The sequence below is a fragment of the Salvia hispanica genome, chromosome 2, assembly GCF_023119035.1.
Source record: "Salvia hispanica cultivar TCC Black 2014 chromosome 2, UniMelb_Shisp_WGS_1.0, whole genome shotgun sequence".
NCBI lineage: Eukaryota > Viridiplantae > Streptophyta > Magnoliopsida > Lamiales > Lamiaceae > Salvia > Salvia hispanica.
In genome coordinates, this window is record NC_062966.1 from 3429358 (window position 1) to 3446601 (window position 17244).

Here is a 17244-nt window from a genome sequence, read left to right on the forward strand (position 1 = left end):
GATGTGAACAAATTTTTTTTTTTTCCTCAAATTTTTACTCTTGCAAATTATACATATTTATGTATAAAGTATTGAAAATGAATCATTAATGTGGCAGTTAAAAAAACAACCATTTTACATGTATTCCTAGTCCCTTTATTAGAATGGTGGTTGGCACACATTGTTATCAAATCATATAGTCAATTGGAGTGAGTAAAAGTTAAGAATATTATATGTATATATACAAGGCTAAAAATTAACCATGACACATCACAACCCCACTACTAAACATGAAGATCAACAAAACCAGCACCAAGTTGATCAAACCACTGACCCCAACTCCTCAAAACCTCAAGAACTACCACATTTCCTTTCTAGATCAGCATGTTGTGAAGAAGTACATTGCTGTTGTTCTCTGCTACCAATCGGCCCCCGACAACGGCCGGTTGGAAGAATCACTCGCCGAAACCCTAGTCCACTTTTACCCTCTCGCCGGAAGATACATCAAGACCGATCTCATGGTGGATTGCAATGACCAAGGCGCCGAGTTTATCGAAGCAGAAGCTCAAGACGATGTTGAAGTAACGGATATGATCGGGAAGACCGACACCATCCACCTCTGTCCAGAGCAATACTTTGGTCTGGACGAGGGTGCTGATGATCCGCTCCTGTCGATCCAGGTCACGCGTTTCTCGTGCGGTGGGGCCACCATCGCAGTCAGTGTTTCTCATAGGGTTTTCGACGTGTCATCTCTGGAGACATTCCTTTCTGCTTGGTCGAGCGTGAGTAAAACGGATGGAGGAGTCGTCCCGGTCATCCCATCTTTCGTGCTCGCCACGTTGCTTCCAAACAAGGATGAAAAATTCGGGCTGGATTCGAACAAGTGTCAAGGAAAGGAGCAAAAGATTGCTGTGAAGCGGCTTTTGTTCGAACAAAAGGCCTTAACGAGGCTCAAGAGTGAGAGAAGTATAACAATAGTCTCTTCTCACTATCAAAAATTGAGACGCAATTACTAGCGTTAGAAAATTATTAAAAACACAAAATAAACCGTCCAGAACAAATTATCTTAATAAAAAGACGCTTTCTAATTTTTTTTGGGACACTAAAACACTTTATAAAGCGTTGGTGGTAAAATTAGATGCACAAATTAGCTTCTTTAATAGCATTAAAAAGTGTCCTTATCCGATTTTTTTTGTTGCAGTGTCTGGTGTTCGTGTAGCTTGTGCCGTCATAACAAAAGCCTTGATCCGTGTTGACCGCGCAACGCAAGGCAAGAGAAGAGACTTCGTCGTGTTTCAGCCAATCAACATGCGGGGGAGGACCAGCGCGTCGTCTCCTAAAAACGCTTGTGGGAACATGTCGTTTGGCTCATTCACACGACGCGTTTCTTCTTCTGAGGAGGAGCTCGGGATAGGGGAGCTCATGGATCTGATCAGGGACGGTGTGCGGAAGGGCATTGCCGAATACAAGGAGATACTAGATCCGCATCGAGACGGGCGCGATGTCATCATACATGTTCGCAACAAGAATATAAAAGAGGTGTTTAAACCTGAGACCTTTGTGGTTTCTTTTACAGATTGGAGCAAGTTTGGATTCTATGAAGTGGATTTTGGGTGGGGGAAGCCGATTTGGAGCGGCGTCGGGCCGCAGCGGCCGCGTGGGAACCAGACTATAATGATGAGAAGCAAAGAGGGAGATGGGATTGAGGCGTGGGTGCACTTGAATGAGGATGACATGGATTTGTTTGAGCAAGATGAGGAGATCAAATTATTTATATCCTAAAATAGTACTTTAATAACGTTTTTATGAATTCACTTTTGAAATAAGTCTTTGTTAGTGTTCAGCATTCCTATTTCTTAGCTAGTATCTGTTTAGATAGTGTTCCTTATTGTTATCTATTTTCAGTTATGATAATTTGACCTTGTGTTTTTAGAGGTCTTATAAATAGCACCTCATTTTAGTGGAATAAATAAGTCATTTTGAGTCATCTTCTTCTTCTGATACGTTTTTTGGCTACAAATATTATCTCATTCTGTGTTCTCTGCCTTCTTTTTCCAACATGTGTATCTTGCAATTATGGTAGGTGGCAGCCCGATCTGCCGATTCCAGCGTAGAAATCGGGCAAAAAGCGCGGTGTCGGATTGATTTGAAATTGGCACGGTACATACGAAAGCATAATTTAAGGATCGAACTCTACGACTTGGTCGAGATGATGGACGATGGATTTTGGTCATCGACATCGTTTAGGGGCGAAAGCGCATTTGCTGTTTTTATAGAACTTTATTTTTAATTTTTAATTTTTAAATTTTTTATTTCCTTATGAACAGAGGGTTTTTAATGACTTATAAATAGCGTTGCTTTTGTTTTGGGCCGGAGTTGAATTTTGATAATAATATTTCGTTTTCATTGAAAGCTAGGGTTTGATATACAGAATTCTTCTCGTTGATCAGTTACTATTTATACGTTTTGCATCGGCCACTCTGCTCCTGCCCGTCATCAACACTAAAATTTCTTGCCACATCATCATTTTAAGTAAATAGACTAGCCTAAGGCATGAAATTTATGTGATAAAAATAATTAAAAAACTTGACTAAATTCTGAGGAATTAAATATACGATAAATTACGGAATTAAATTTACGAGACATATTAATTTCATTTTTAAAAAAAAGTACATTATCATTAAAAAAAATTACATAATAAAGAAAAAAAACTATCAGCCGTGCAGTCTTCCGTGCCCACAACTCTTCAATTAAATCCTTTTGGAGTTGAATATGAGCATCTGACTTGGCGCATGGTCGGCATGTGCCTGGATGCGGTCGACTTCACATCGTGAGGTACCACCCGTCGTACGTTAGGGACTGGAGCACACCAAATGCGCGCTCCACGTCCTTGCGCGCCGACTCCTGCCGTTCCGCAAAGTAGGCCTTCCTTTCATCACTTGTTTGCCTGATCGTCTTCACAAAGACCGGCCACCGAGGGTATATCCCATCCGCCAAGTAGTAGCCCATATCATGCCGGTTGTCGTTGGCCACAAGCGACCGTGGCGGACCGATGCCCGACACTTGCTCGTTGAAAAGGGCGACAAGTTGAGGATGTTTAGGTCGTTGTTCGACCCGCTACCCCAAAATATGCGTGCCAAATCCATAACCGATAATCGGCTACGGCCTCGAGGATCATCGTGAGATTCTTTTCCTTGTAGCCGGTCGTGTAGGCCCCCTTCCGAGCGTCGGACAGTTCTTCCACTCCCAATGCATACAATCTATTGCCCTAACATCGGGGAATCCATGTTGCTCCCCGTGCATCGCATCGATCCGACAATCTTGGGGGGTAGGGCTTGAAGGTGCGATCCGGAATATTTCAATCACGTCGACGAGAAAAACATCGGACATTCCGAGGCGACTCACCGATGTGGAGGTACTCATCCCACATGTCGCTGCGCTCTGTAGGCAACGCACGATTGCCGCCATGCACTTTTGAGTAGGGGTGTGGCCGGGTTTGCCAGCCAGCATCGTGCCTGAGCGAAACAGGATATCGGCTGCTCAAAGCGTCAACGATACGCATAAACAACTCCCTGCGCATTCTAAAACGCTGTATGAATAGGTTGGCCCCAAACCGCGGGTTATCGAGAAGTAGTCGTCATATAGCCGCGATGTGCGCTACGTGATCCCGATCAATCAGCTGTTCGGGGTGGACAACAGGTCGAGGGCGAGGTACCGTCGGCTGCAAGGCCCTTTGCATGTACCGCTCTATCTCGCGGTTCATGAGCGTCCAATGACTCGTTCATTCGCCGTTCCTCCTCAGCATCCTCACCACTACCTCCACTACCACAACTACTACCACCCGCGTTACTCATTTTGCGTTGTTGCTCTTGTACATAAATTTAGATAGAGAAAACTCGTTAAAACAAGTGGTGCAAATGAAAATGACGTGAAAATCACGAATATATAGTGTTTCAAAAATTTTAAAAAAATAATAATAAAAAATTACTGGCTGATCGCTCGCGATCGCCGGCCACAATGGCGGCAGCGCATCGGCCGCGCCTAGAAATTGGCGTACGCTCACCTAATTTCTCGCCGATTCGGCGTTAAGCGATTGCGTGGTCGGCTAGCGGAACCCGGCTAGCGCGAATCGGCTAAGCGCGATGGGCAAGCTATTGGAATGCTCCTAAATCGTGGCAACTAAAAAAAGGAAACAATGGGGAAAACACAAAAATCAAAACAAAATTCGGACGATAATAAAATGATGTTTTCGTCTCTTAAACGATCTCACATTTATTGATTGAGTGCTTAGTTAGTTCCTTAGCCCATTTCACAAATTCAGTCTGAATTAAGTGATTTCTAGACAATGACATTTTCAGCTTAGACTATAACTACATTATCTGTCCTCATTAAGTTGTCTCAAGTGTTCTCTTCTTAAAAATAGATAAGCTTATCCCACTAATTGGGCTCATTGATCAGTCCTACACGACACGCAAGTCCTACTCCACATGTTCATCTTGCATAAGTTAGGGCATCCACAATAGAGGCCTGTCTCTGGAGCGTTTCAGAGCCTATCTCTATTTTCTCATGCTACGTCAACAAACCTATCTCAGAGCTATCTCCCTGCAATGAGAGTCCATCCAGAGTCTATCTCGAGTCCATCTCATTTCTATATCATTACTATTTTTATATATTTCACTTTTAATTGTTGGTGTAAATTAAAGACAACGTAATATAAGGTAAAAAAACAAATTTCATTAATAACAAGCGAGTTTCCCTTAGCGAGGTTCGGAAACTAACCTCCTTGGCCGGGCAAGCTGGTTCCCATCGTCGGAATTAGTGGACTCATCGAATTTATTTGTTCAGAGAAGTAAAATTAAGATTGGAAAGGAATGAATGTGAATTGGGGAATAAGGTATATATAGTGTAGATGAGATGAACTAATTTTTTTTAAAAAAATAGATATCGGCCACTGCATCGGCCCGAAGATCTCGCAATGGAGGCCGATAGACAAGCCGATGAGGGCCGATATTGGCTGGGGCGATGCAACGACCTTGGGGCGGAGCGGAAGGGAGTGGCCATCGTCTCCCTCTCCATAGTGGAAGCTAGGGCTGACAATTTTCAACACAACACGATAATCCGACACGAATCCGCACTAAATTATTGGGTTGGGGTCAAGCCTTATTGGGTGCGTGTCCTTATCGGGTTGACCCATTAAGAACTAGATAATTTCGGGTTGGATGCAGTCGGATACGAGATAACCCATTAAGAAATAATATTATTATTTTTATTATTATTTAAAAAAATATATATTACTTTAATTTTTTTATTTCTTGTAAATTAGGTCTAATTAGTAAAAAAAGAATTTTATCGTGTAAATTAGGTTGAAAAATAAGGTTTAATCGTGTAATATTAGGTTCGGTCGTTATCGTGTCGTTTCAATCCATGTTATATCGTGTCGGGTGTGGGTTGTGTTGGATTTGAAGGTAGCGGTCGGGTTCGTGTTCGGATTTACAATTTCCTTAACGGATCGGATTCGAGTTAGGCCTTATTGGGTTGGGTCGTTATCGGTTGACCCGGCATGAGTTTTAAAAAATGTAAAGGAAAGTGAGTTGAAAAAGTTAGTGCTAGGTGGATCATACCTTTTTATAATATAATATGAGGAAAATGATTTAATAGATTGTGAGGTCAATTACCAAAATAAGTAAAAGTGAAGTGAGACAATTAATAAGGGACAAACAAAATAAGATTAAAATAGTTATTTAAATCACCGAATTTGGTTAAAATCTGATCTATTCCAAAAGCTTAAATTCCACTAATTAAATCACGAAGTTTAGTTTTCTAGTTTATCCCATGGGTCTAATTTTAGGTGGAATACTTGCATCTCTACATTGAAATCCATCTTGAAATTTCAATCTATGTCAACAAAGATACTATCTAAAATTTGACTCATGGGGTAAACTACAAAAAAAAACTTTGTAACTTAATTATCGGATTTCTAACTTTGTGAGATAGATCGATTTTGACAAAACTTGATTATTTAAATGGCTATTTTCCCTATCAAGAAATATATAAATTATTTTATTTATATTTCTTGTTTATATATAAATGGGGAGTTATCAATTGCTAACTAATTAGCAATCCCAAACTAAGACTAAATCTTAGCCATTAGATTAGAAGATCTAGGGGTTGAAATAATGCCACATGGATTATATTTTTAATTAAGAAAATTAATAAATAAAATTAATAAATAAAATTAATAAATAAAATTAGAGAGTATTAATGTCAATTCCCTCTCATTAAAATCATCTTAAAACTTTAAATTTACGTAACTCTCTCGATTTAAATGATTTTTTCACAAAAATAGCAAATTAAAGATAATTTTATAAGGATTCCAACGAGATCCCAATTGCATATGTTCCAACGATGTTCGGATGATGAAATTTGATATTTAATATTTTTTATTTTAGTTTTCGAAATGTTGATAACGATTTTTATCAACAAATACATAAAAAATCTCAATAAAACAATGTAAAAATTTCAATAAATATGAGTTGATATTTCCTTGTACTAGTGTTGATATTCTTATGTCATATTGTTGATATTTGTAATACACTATGTTAATATAAAAAAACATTACGAAAATTATCATATGATAACATAATGATGATATTACCCTTTTGTTGATATTTTGTCTACTATTTATTGAAATTGTAAGATTTAATCTCATCCACTCATTTTAAAATCTAAAGGTGGAAATTAGGTCTTGATTTTAGATTAGGTGCTATAAGCATTAGAATATGACCCATATATAAATTACTTAAATATATACATTATTTTATTTATATATCTTGAATTTTTTCCATTTCTCGTTCTTTATGTCCTACGGTATTCCGCCATTCATTTTACTGGTAATATTTCATAAATTTTGTTGTGAAAATAGAAATATTACTATTATTATTTAATAAATATAACTGAAGCATATCACTTGTTTAATAAATCTAATTGATATTTATTACTGAAAGTAAAAATTTAAGTGTATATGCAATATTTTACGATGTGGTGGAGATGGCCAGTGCCGAGCGCCATGTTGTAGGTCTGGACATATCAGGCATTGCCATTAAGAAAGCAATGAAAGTAAGAGATGATTTTATAAAAAAGTTTGCAACTTTCCTTGTAGATGTGATGAAATGTTATACAAAAAGACTTCGCAACGCCCTATTTTGATATCGGTGTAAACGAACTTTTGTGTGCCTATATCACTTGATCAATGTATCGAATTTGTACAATATTTTGCATCGAGGTTCTTGTGTGTAATCCACAGTAGTTATGATGGTTGCATTACATTGTAGTTGAAGTCTGGTTCAGCAAAGGCAGAGCACTGTACTTTCTTAAAGGGTGACTTCTTCACATGGTGTCCGGCTCAGTTGTTCGATCTCATATTTGATTACAAGTAAGTTTCCTGCCCTAGGGACATGACATGCATTCATGCTGCATTTTCATTAAATCGACCTCTACAGGTTTTTTGTGCCATTGAACCCGAGCTAAGATCGTCGTGGGCCAAGAAAATGTCCCAGCTTCTCAAACCAGATGGGGAGCTCATAACACTAATCAATCTGGTTAGTCAAAATATATATACTGCATACTTGAATTATAAATACTAATAACGGAAAAAACTTGCGTACGTATTTATTTGAAGCACTTATATCGTTTGCATGCTATTTTTTTTGTCAGATCGATGATCGTGAGGGTGGTCCTCCGTTTAACGTATCAGTTTCCGAGTAATTTCCACTTGTTTTTCCCTACACTTCAGCTTTGAACTTGTCTGGTGTGGTTTTCATGATTTCGTTTATCTACACAGTTATGAAGAGGTGCTGCATCCTGTTGGTTTCGAAGCAACGTGTGTTTCAGACAACGAGTTGGCTATTCCTCGTCAAAAGGTAGATTGATTTCATGTGAATGTGGACAAGTCTTGTGATCGAAAACATCATATTTCTAACATCGATCGTTCTTGAACGCATGGCAGGGACACGAAGCTAGGAAGATGGAGAAGGAGAAGGGTTTCATCATATTCTGCAGAAAAACACAGGGACATGTTGACAAGTTGGGATGCTTGTCTATCTTGTTTCCTTTGTCTCGGCAATGAAAAGGAGGCAAATAAACGGTTATTCATTGATGAGCTATACTTTGATTTATGAGAATGGAATGAACATAAAAAATTGCATCTCGATTTTTTACTTTCGATAAAAATAGTCAATTTTTTTATACAACATTTTTGATACCTGGTCCTAATATTTGCCCAAAAAAGACGTTTTCACATGTTTGTCATGAAGGGCATTTTCGGGCATACCGAAAAAATCTAAAATGGGAATATGCTCTATTTTCTTTTTAATTGCCCACAAGTATGCGATTTAATAAAATTTGAAAACTCCTTTTTCTCTTATGAGGTGTGAATGTGATTCATTTTCCACTAACAATACTTTAATTACTTTTCTCTCTACATCTCTATAACTTTACCAATTTTGCATTAAAATCCGCTTTAAAACCCAAAGTGTATATTCTTTTAGGATGAAGGGTGTAAGTATATTATAAAAATCTTCTCTTTTTTTCTCTTCTTCTTCCCTAACTAATTTGATGCATATAAAAATTGTGTTTTCTTCCACCTTTAACAATATGCCATACATTTTTCCATTTAAATTGCAAGTGCATTCCAATTGGCATGGATATAATATTTTCCTTTGTAAGGCTACTAAACTAATATTTCTAAATTCTAGTAACATGAAAATTTGCTACTTCACACAGTATAAAATTGGATATTACAATCTGAAGTCTTTCCATATTGCCAAAGCCACCCCATCGAATTCAGAAATTTTCAAATAATTAAACAACATATTATCATTGCAAATTAATTTATTTACAATTAATGTCATTTCACTATAAAAAAAGTCTACTTTCTACTAACATTTATTTTATTAATTATATATTACTATTCATGCCAAAATGTTTCTATTTAATTGATCAATATCTGGTTTTAACCTATACTTACTCCTATAAGTTCGTTGTAAATATTATGAATTCTTTGAAACCGCGAAAAACTTGTCCCTCTATTTTAGTTTCTCTGTGATCACAATCTGACATTTTCTTTCTGCATCCGACATTCACTCTCCCTCCCAATTTTCAATTCCCATCTCCCAACTTTGATCAAAACACTAAAATTGAAAATTCTTGAGAAAAAAGCAAAACAAAAATGGACGATCCACCCAAAGATCCCGACGCCAAGGCGGTAGATGAGGTATCCCAGTCGCCTCCGCGCCCGAAATCCAAGTTCTACAGCCAGCAGCTGCCCAAGACGAGCGGCAGCCACCACCCCCGCAACCACAGCCTCGACGGCGCCGACGTCATCGGCGCCTCTGACGAGGAAGACTTGTACCGCTATCCCGTCAACCACATGATGGAGACGGGTGATGGCGCCGACGCCAGCGAAGACGCTCAGATGCTGCCCAACGAGCCGCTGCCCGAGTTCATTGGCAGCGGCGGCGGCGTCGGGGTGTTCAGGCCCCTATTAGAGCCGCGATGCACCCCACCCGCCCGCCGTGTATCGAGATTAGGCCTCACCCTTTGAGGGAATCTCAGGTTGGATATTTTAATTATCCATTGTCCAATTGTGTCAAAATATTGATTTTAATTAAATTTTTTAATATGGATGTTGAGATGAAAAGAAAGTTGGACAAATTGGAGAGTACACCTAGAGTTTTAATAGAAATTGATAAAGTAAGAGATTGAGAAAAATGTAGATAAAGCATAGTGGAAACTTTTCATTTATGAAATGAGCTATGTTATTTTTCGTGACAGATAGAATATCGTTAAAAAGATTGAAAAACCAACATGGTTGGCCTAGTGTTCAACATCTCATCCCTTAAGACCCTTGCCCCGCTTAGTGTCCTGACTTTTGGGACAAGAGATTAGTCTCTAGTTGTCGGTAGTATGGGACATATACATTCATTAAAGTAAGAAAGAGAGAATAAAGTAATAAAGTAAGATAGGTGTTGAAGTTTTGTTTTTAGCTAAAAAAGAAATTGATCATTTGTGGTGGGACAATTCAAAATGGAAAGTTGATCACTTGTGGAGTAGGGTTGTATGTTTGTATTCACAATTGAATTAGCTACTGTGCTTTGGTAAATAGAAGATACAAGGTGTGTGGATTTCAGAATTTTGTTTGTTTGGAAGTTTCTTAACAAAGAAATCAAATTTGTGATAGCAAAATGTTATGTAGTTTGTCATTGTGTACTTGTCTTTATAACAAGTCTATTAAGTGTAAAAGAATCTAGAAGTTTGTGGACTTCAACAGGGTGGAAAATTAATAAAGACGATTGCTAGCACAGACACACAGCTGTGGGGAGGGCAGGAAACTGGTGTAAGAGTGTGGAAATATTCGGACACATTCGAGCCGGGAGTGTAACGGAGACAGCTGGGCGAAGGTTACCAAGGGGAGACGAGGAGGCCGCCATGTTTCACGAGTCAGCAAGCATGTCTCAAACACTCTGCTTGATGATTGACGAAGCAAGTAAGATGGTTTGGAGCGGACACAAAGACGGTAAGGTTCTTCCTGGAAGATGGACCAGCAGTTCACTGATGGCAACACCTTCAAAGAAGGCTTGTCTTGGCAAGCACACAAAACTCCTGTTCTTTCCATGACAATGTCTTTCTACGGTAACCCCTTTCTTTAATCTTTCTCTATTTGTTGTTTATACATGTGTTCCGTTTCTTATGATCTCTGGGCTTGTATGTGAAGGTGACATATGGACGGGTGCAGAGGGTGGGAATATAAGGATCTGGCCATGGGAAGCTCTAGAAAAATCGCTTGGACTAACGCAGGAGGAAAGGCGGATGGCTGCTGTGCTGATCGAGAGATCAATTATCGATTTGAGAGCTGAAGTCACCACTAACGGCGTATGCAACATGCCCTCTTCGGATGTGAAATATCTGTTATCTGACAATGTTCGAGCCAAGGTTTGGGCTGCAGCCTCTCAAACCTTTTCACTATGGTACCTGCTCTCTCTCGAATTCATCTGGCTCGAGAAAATCCAAAAGTCTGATCGTTTGTATTAAACAGGAACGCTCGGACGAGGGAGCTTCTTAAAGTGTTCAACCTAGAGGGTCAGATTGAGAATCGCGTAGACAATCCATCTCAAGACCAGCCAGTTGAAGACGGGGATAATGCGAAGTCCGTCTCCAAGGGAAAAAGGATAAACCACAGGGCTTCCTGCAGAGGTCGCTCAATGCTCTGATAGGCGCTGCGGATGCTGTTCGTAGAGTAGCAAAGGGGGCGGGAGCTTTAGTCGAAGACACAAAGAAGATAGAAGCAATGATGATTGCTGCAGATGGTGTGATTTGGACGGGTTGTTCGAATGGATTGATAATCCTTTGGGACGGGAATGGGAACCGTATGCAGGATTTCACTCGCACCCTGCTGCTGTGCAAGCTTCTGCTCTCACGGTTCGAGGATATGGGTTGGATACGCAACGAGGAACATCCAGATACTAGACCTCGAAGGGAACTAGTAGCCGGCTGGGTTGCCCACAACGAGCCTGTTATAAAACTAGTCGTTGGCCACGGACATCTTTTTAGTTTAGCCACACACGGTGGTGTTCGGGGGTGGAACATATCCTCCCCTGCTACCATCGATAGCACGTTGCGCCAAGAACTATCGGAACGAGCAGATATGTATACAAGGCAGGACAAAGCGACCATTATGATTGCAACATGGAACGTTAGCCAAGGAAGAGCTTCTGAAACGGCCCTCAAGTCCTGGCTGGGATCTTCAGCAGTCTCCGACGTTGATATTGTAGTTGTCGGCCTGCAAGAGGTGGAGATGGGTGCTGGTTTTCTTGCCATGTCTGCAGCGAGAGAAACGGTACACCTCTAAGTACATCAAGTGTGTGATTTCGATGATTTTTTAAATTAGAATTTGACAATTGAGTTTGCTTTTTTTTAGGTAGGACTAGAAGGGAGCGCTGTGGGGCAATGGTGGCTAGATAATATCGGCAAGGCTTTAAACGAAAGAACTGTCTTCGAACGTGTGGTCAAGGCAGTTGGCTGCCTTGCTGATAGCGGTTTGGTATAGCTTTCATACTCTTAAGGGCATTTAATTTATTGATTCTATATGATTAGGGAAAAATTTTTGGGTGACATCGTTCTTCGTTTCAGGGTAAGAAAAACGGTGAGGCCCCATGTCGGGGACTTGGATGTTGCTGCGGTGGCATGTGGTCTAGGGCGAGCTATAGGAAATAAGGTGCGCCGCTCTAGTCGTCCCTTGACATCGAAATGGTAATTTATGTCGTCTCTACACTTGCAGGGAGGTGTAGGATTGAGGTTGAGAGTGTATGATCAGCTGATATGTTTTGTAAATTGTCATTTAGCTGCACATTTAGAAGCAGTAAACAAACGGAATGCTGATTTCGATCATATTTTCCGAACAATGACTTTCGGTCGGTCTACGCAAACCGCTGGTATGGTGCGATGCCTCTACTTGTCTTGCTCTCTTCTTCTCTGTGTATATTTATTTTGGCTGCTTTATTCGTTTGGCTTTCCGTGGCTCCTCATTTTCGCAGCTGGTGTTTCGTCGGCTAATCAGGCTGTCAAGAACTCAAATGTATGGTTTAGTTTTTTAGTTTGTTTGATTTTGTTAAGTTTTGGTTTGGGTGAAGTTGTGTGTTTTTCTCCAGCAAACAACACCTACTAGTCCTGAAGAGGCCAGGCCTGATCTTGCTGAAGCTGATATGGTCATCTTTAATGGCGATTTGAATTATCGCCTATTCGGCATAAGCTATGATGAAGCTCGGGACTTGGTTTCGCAGCGAAGCTTTGATTGGCTTCGCCAGAAAGATCAGCTACGCGCAGAGATGAAGGCTGGAAAAGTCTTCCAAGGGATGCGGGAGGCCATCCTTATGTTTCCTCCCACCTACAAGTTCGAGATAGGAAAACCGGGTTTAGGAGGTAAATTCAACGCCTTATGTGATTGTCTAATCCGACACGAGGTCCGAGGATATGCTGGTCTAACGGTATACGTTTCAGGTTATGACTCGGGTGAGAAGAAACGCATCCCGGCTTGGTGTGATAGAGTTCTGTATCGGGATAACAAAGATGGTACGACGACGAAAGAATGCAGCTTAGATTGCCCCGTGATCGCCTCCATATCCCAGTAAGGCTTGTTTCTCTTAAACACTACTTCTTGTTGTTGCTTAAATGGTAGTGATGTTTGGATGTTGCGTTCAAGGTACGACGCTTGTATGGACGTGGTTGAGAGCGATCACAAGCCCGTCCGTTGCAAGCTCAACGTCGACATTGCTCATGTCGATAAAGCAGTTAGGAGGCAGGAGTTTGCCAAGATCCTCATGACCAACGAGGAGATCAGGTCGAGCATCGAGGAGCTGCGTTTCGTCCCTGATACGTCGGTCAGCACCGACACCATCGAGCTCCAGAACCAGGACACATTCTGCTTCAAGATCACCAATCCAAGTCCCGAACACTGCGTCTTTTTCAAAATCGCGTGTCTAGGACTATGCGCCAATGCGGACCCCAACTGCCGTCCACGTGGCTCATTCGGTTTCCCACGTTGGCTCCACGTAAATCTCCACTTCTTAATTCGCACTCGTTTTGTAAAATAAGAGAAAAATGTTTACTTTTACTCTTTTTCTGCTTTAACTATTTATTACTATATAATTTTTCAAAACTAATAGAACAAATGAGGTACAATGCTAACTATCCCACAACAGGTGGCACCAGCGGCCGGCTTGATCAAGCCGGAGCAAGAGGCGGACGTATCGGTGCACCACGAGGAGTTGCACAAGTTGGAGGAGTTGACAGGGGGAGCTGCACAAAGCTGGTGGGCTGAAGACGGCAAGGACAAGGAGCTCACCTTGTTGGTGACAGTACAAGGCAGTTGCTCGACCGACGTCAAAACCCACCGTGTGACTCTCCGGCACCGCTCCATTCCACTCGGATAGATTAAACACAAGAAGCCACAAGGCTAACAGGAAGGTACATATTTGTAGAAATGGATATTCTTTAATGTGTTTAGATTCAGTAATATATCAAGGAAAGCGTGGTGATATTTTGGTAAAAATAATGGATTCGGACAATTTTTAAATATTTGGATCCTTTTAATTTTCAACCCTAAAAGAATTGTATTTTAATTAGTAAAAGTACTTATCTAAACATAAATATAAAGTTGATGAATTTTTAAGACTTGCATATACAGGCCTCAAAAAAAAATTTGCAGTCATTTTTGGACTAAAATTTTACGTGTTCCATATAGGCAACCCTACACCCTACGCTAGCCCCTCCCCAATTAAAAACATTAAATTGCACTATTCACTACTATTGAATGCATCGCTGCTCCACTTATGTCACCTAAAATTCATCTTTTGGCAGATTCATAATTTTTAGAATTTGGGGTGCGATAAATTTAATTGGATCAGTTTATGTCTCTTTGTTACGTTTTGGCTTCGCACGAACTCGGTCATCTGAAGGCCTTGAAAAATCACTTCAGAAGTCTTTCTTTCAGTTAGTGAATTTTCATATTATTATTTAGGAATATTTTAAGGATTGGACTCATAGGCAAAATTGTAGGTTTTTAATTATCAAATAAGTAGTTATTAATCTTGACTTGTATAACCTGATATAACTCTCTAAACCCCGTTTGGTAGTCGAGTTGGGATTTACCATGTCAGTTACCAAATGAGAAATCATTTAGTTTTATATGAATAAATATTTAAGCACCATATTTGGTATATTAAATTGTATTTTTGTTTGAATTGTAAGTCCACCAAAATACCTTTATTAAATCTAAATTAAAATGGAATGATGAAAATTTGAGGACAATAAGATAATTTAAGTCATTATCAACCAACCTACCAACTTGGTTGGTTAATTTAACACATCAAAACATAGAAAATGATATGTGCCAGAAAACTAACACGGACAAAAGATAATTTAATTTATATACCAAACATCAAGTAGAGCTAGGAGAAACATAGCTACTAATACCATTCCTAATGACTCGTGCTTGTATTAGACTATTATTATGAAAGAAAATAACGACAAGTAAGAAATCTTTAGCAATTTGGAATTACAACACCATTCGAAATGACTCCTGCATTTTCACAATGTGAAGCTGCATGCTGTTGGTTAGAAAATGTATTGATGTAATTTAGATGAATATCTTGCAGATATATACGTTCACACGGCTTCGTCCAACTGCAAATCAACACCAACGCGTCTTGAGTCCATGATGTGCCTGTGATGTTGTAGAATGAAACGTCGCTTAGTTTCACCCCAGAGTTCTGCAAAAGATGAACAATCACGTTTATGGATATTTCATAAATACTAGAAGGAGTAACTAATTAATCATGCAAGAATTTATACCCCATTTGGACAATTCTTCTCTGGGCAATACTCTTGATCAATGATTATAGGGTTGGAAACATTTTGCATTTGCAAATTTTCAAACTTGATGTCTCTTGCGTATCCATTGAATGGTTTAGCCCATGTTTTAATCCGAACTCCGTTTTCTGTTCCTGTGAAGATAGAGTTGTTTACGACAATGTGTTCCACTCCGCCTTCGTCTGGATTGCCTCCCATACTTCCAATGCTGATAATCATTTTGAAATTTCAAACATTATTCATCAAATTCAAACCTCACTATTAGAAGCTCTAAAAAGTAATCAAATGTTTAAACCCTTATTTTAGACGAAACCCTAAATGACTCATGCTTAAACCCTATTAGACGAAACCCTAAAGGATTCGTGTTTAAACCCTACTATTAGAAGCCCTAAGCAATGATTAAATGTCCATTTGTGTTTAATAATCAAGTTGAATTTGAGATAAACATACAATTTAAGACATCCGTACATACCTAATGCCATGGCCAGGGCCGCAAACAATGTTGTCCATGTACATTTGGGTGGTGCCGGGGCCAATGGAGATACAGTCGTCGCCGGTGGCAATATTAGCATGGCTGACACTAATATTATTCGAATTCCCAATGTGGATGCCATCGGTGTTGGGGCTATCACCGGGAGCCACAATTGTCAAATATTGAATTATCATGTTGTTGCATCCATTAATAAAAACATGGACTGCGTGGCTGTTATGTGATGTCAAACCATTGATTTCCACATCGTTGCAACTTTGGAACGAGAACGACTGCAATCACCATGAAATACATTACCAACTTTATTTGATAATAATAAGAAAATTTGTAAGTGATAATTGTATAAAACATTTTCGGCGCTTAAAAGAGAAAAAAGTACAACTAATAACCAAACCCTTGAGTTGAAACTTAAATTAGTGAAATTTGTATCTCATTTTTGCATAATTATAATAATAAAATGTGAGTAGAATGAATTACTATGATGAATATCTATTTAATATTTATAGTTAAAATAAATGGAGAATCTTAATTGCAGAATGACTTAAAAGGTAAATCTGACTCTTAAAAGGGAATTGAAAACAACCATTTTAAAAAAGAAATGATTCTAGTATAGTTGGAAAATTTGTGTCTATTTTTGTATATGAGTATAATAATAAAATGTGAGTAAATGACTTAGTGTGATGAATATGTATTTATCATCTATTGTAAAAATAAATGGAGAATGTTAAATGCAAAATGACTTAAATATCGTGACTCTCAAAAAGGGAATTGGAAACAACCATTTTCAAAAAAAAGGAAATGATTCTCATATCACAATACACAAATCGTAGATTTAAGAAATGAAAATCATACTCAAACAATATGTCAAAAAGGATAAAAAGTCGAGTTTACCCTTGCTCCAAAGGGGCAATTGGCTCCACTTCTTTTACATGCCCAATAACTTGTGCCTCTTGCATCAATATCGCCGCCAACAACTGATAATCCATTCACATATTCGAATCTTATCCAAGCTTGATCAGAGAGGAAAGACTTGTAATCATATGGAGCTACAAGAGCTCCAATTATTTGGAGCTGCATTTTACTCTTGCAAGCTCCGCCAAACACTATCGAGTTCACCAAGAACGTCCCCTTAGGGACGTACATGGTGGATTGCTCAACCGAGCTGCAGGGAGCCGCCCAAGCCTTGAGGAAGGCCGATGACGAGTCCGTCACCCCATCGCCCTTCGCTCCAAAATTTACCACGTTATAGAATGCCGCATTGCACGTATGCAATGTTGCAATCAGTGCAAGAACAATTGTGTGAGACAATTTAAGCATAATTAGGGTTTTTAGTGTGTGAGGAGGAACAGATT

General features: G+C 39.4%; 2 protein-coding genes and 2 pseudogenes across 2 annotated transcripts; 3 read left to right on the forward strand and 1 right to left on the reverse strand.

The window, feature by feature from the left end:
• Nucleotides 1–253: 253 nt before the first annotated feature.
• LOC125203195 (pelargonidin 3-O-(6-caffeoylglucoside) 5-O-(6-O-malonylglucoside) 4'''-malonyltransferase) lies at nt 254–1966 on the forward strand. The gene is made up of 2 exons (XM_048101501.1): nt 254–945; nt 1181–1966. Exons 1-2 carry the CDS (start codon nt 270–272, stop codon nt 1759–1761), a joined length of 1257 nt encoding a protein of 418 aa, XP_047957458.1. The 5' UTR covers nt 254–269; the 3' UTR covers nt 1762–1966.
• A 2988-nt stretch (nt 1967–4954) lies between these two features.
• Nucleotides 4955–8104, forward strand: LOC125206129 (annotated as a pseudogene).
• Nucleotides 8105–10601: 2497 nt separating this feature from the next.
• Nucleotides 10602–14083, forward strand: LOC125207869 (annotated as a pseudogene).
• Nucleotides 14084–15074: 991 nt separating this feature from the next.
• Nucleotides 15075–17209, reverse strand: LOC125206130 (polygalacturonase-like). Its single transcript, XM_048105423.1, has 4 exons — nt 16784–17209; nt 15875–16164; nt 15385–15610; nt 15075–15302 (listed from the first exon to the last, which is right to left on the reverse strand). The coding sequence occupies exons 1-4, from the start codon at nt 17207–17209 to the stop codon at nt 15075–15077; spliced, it is 1170 nt and encodes a 389-aa protein (XP_047961380.1).
• Between the last annotated feature and the right edge of the window lie 35 nt (nt 17210–17244).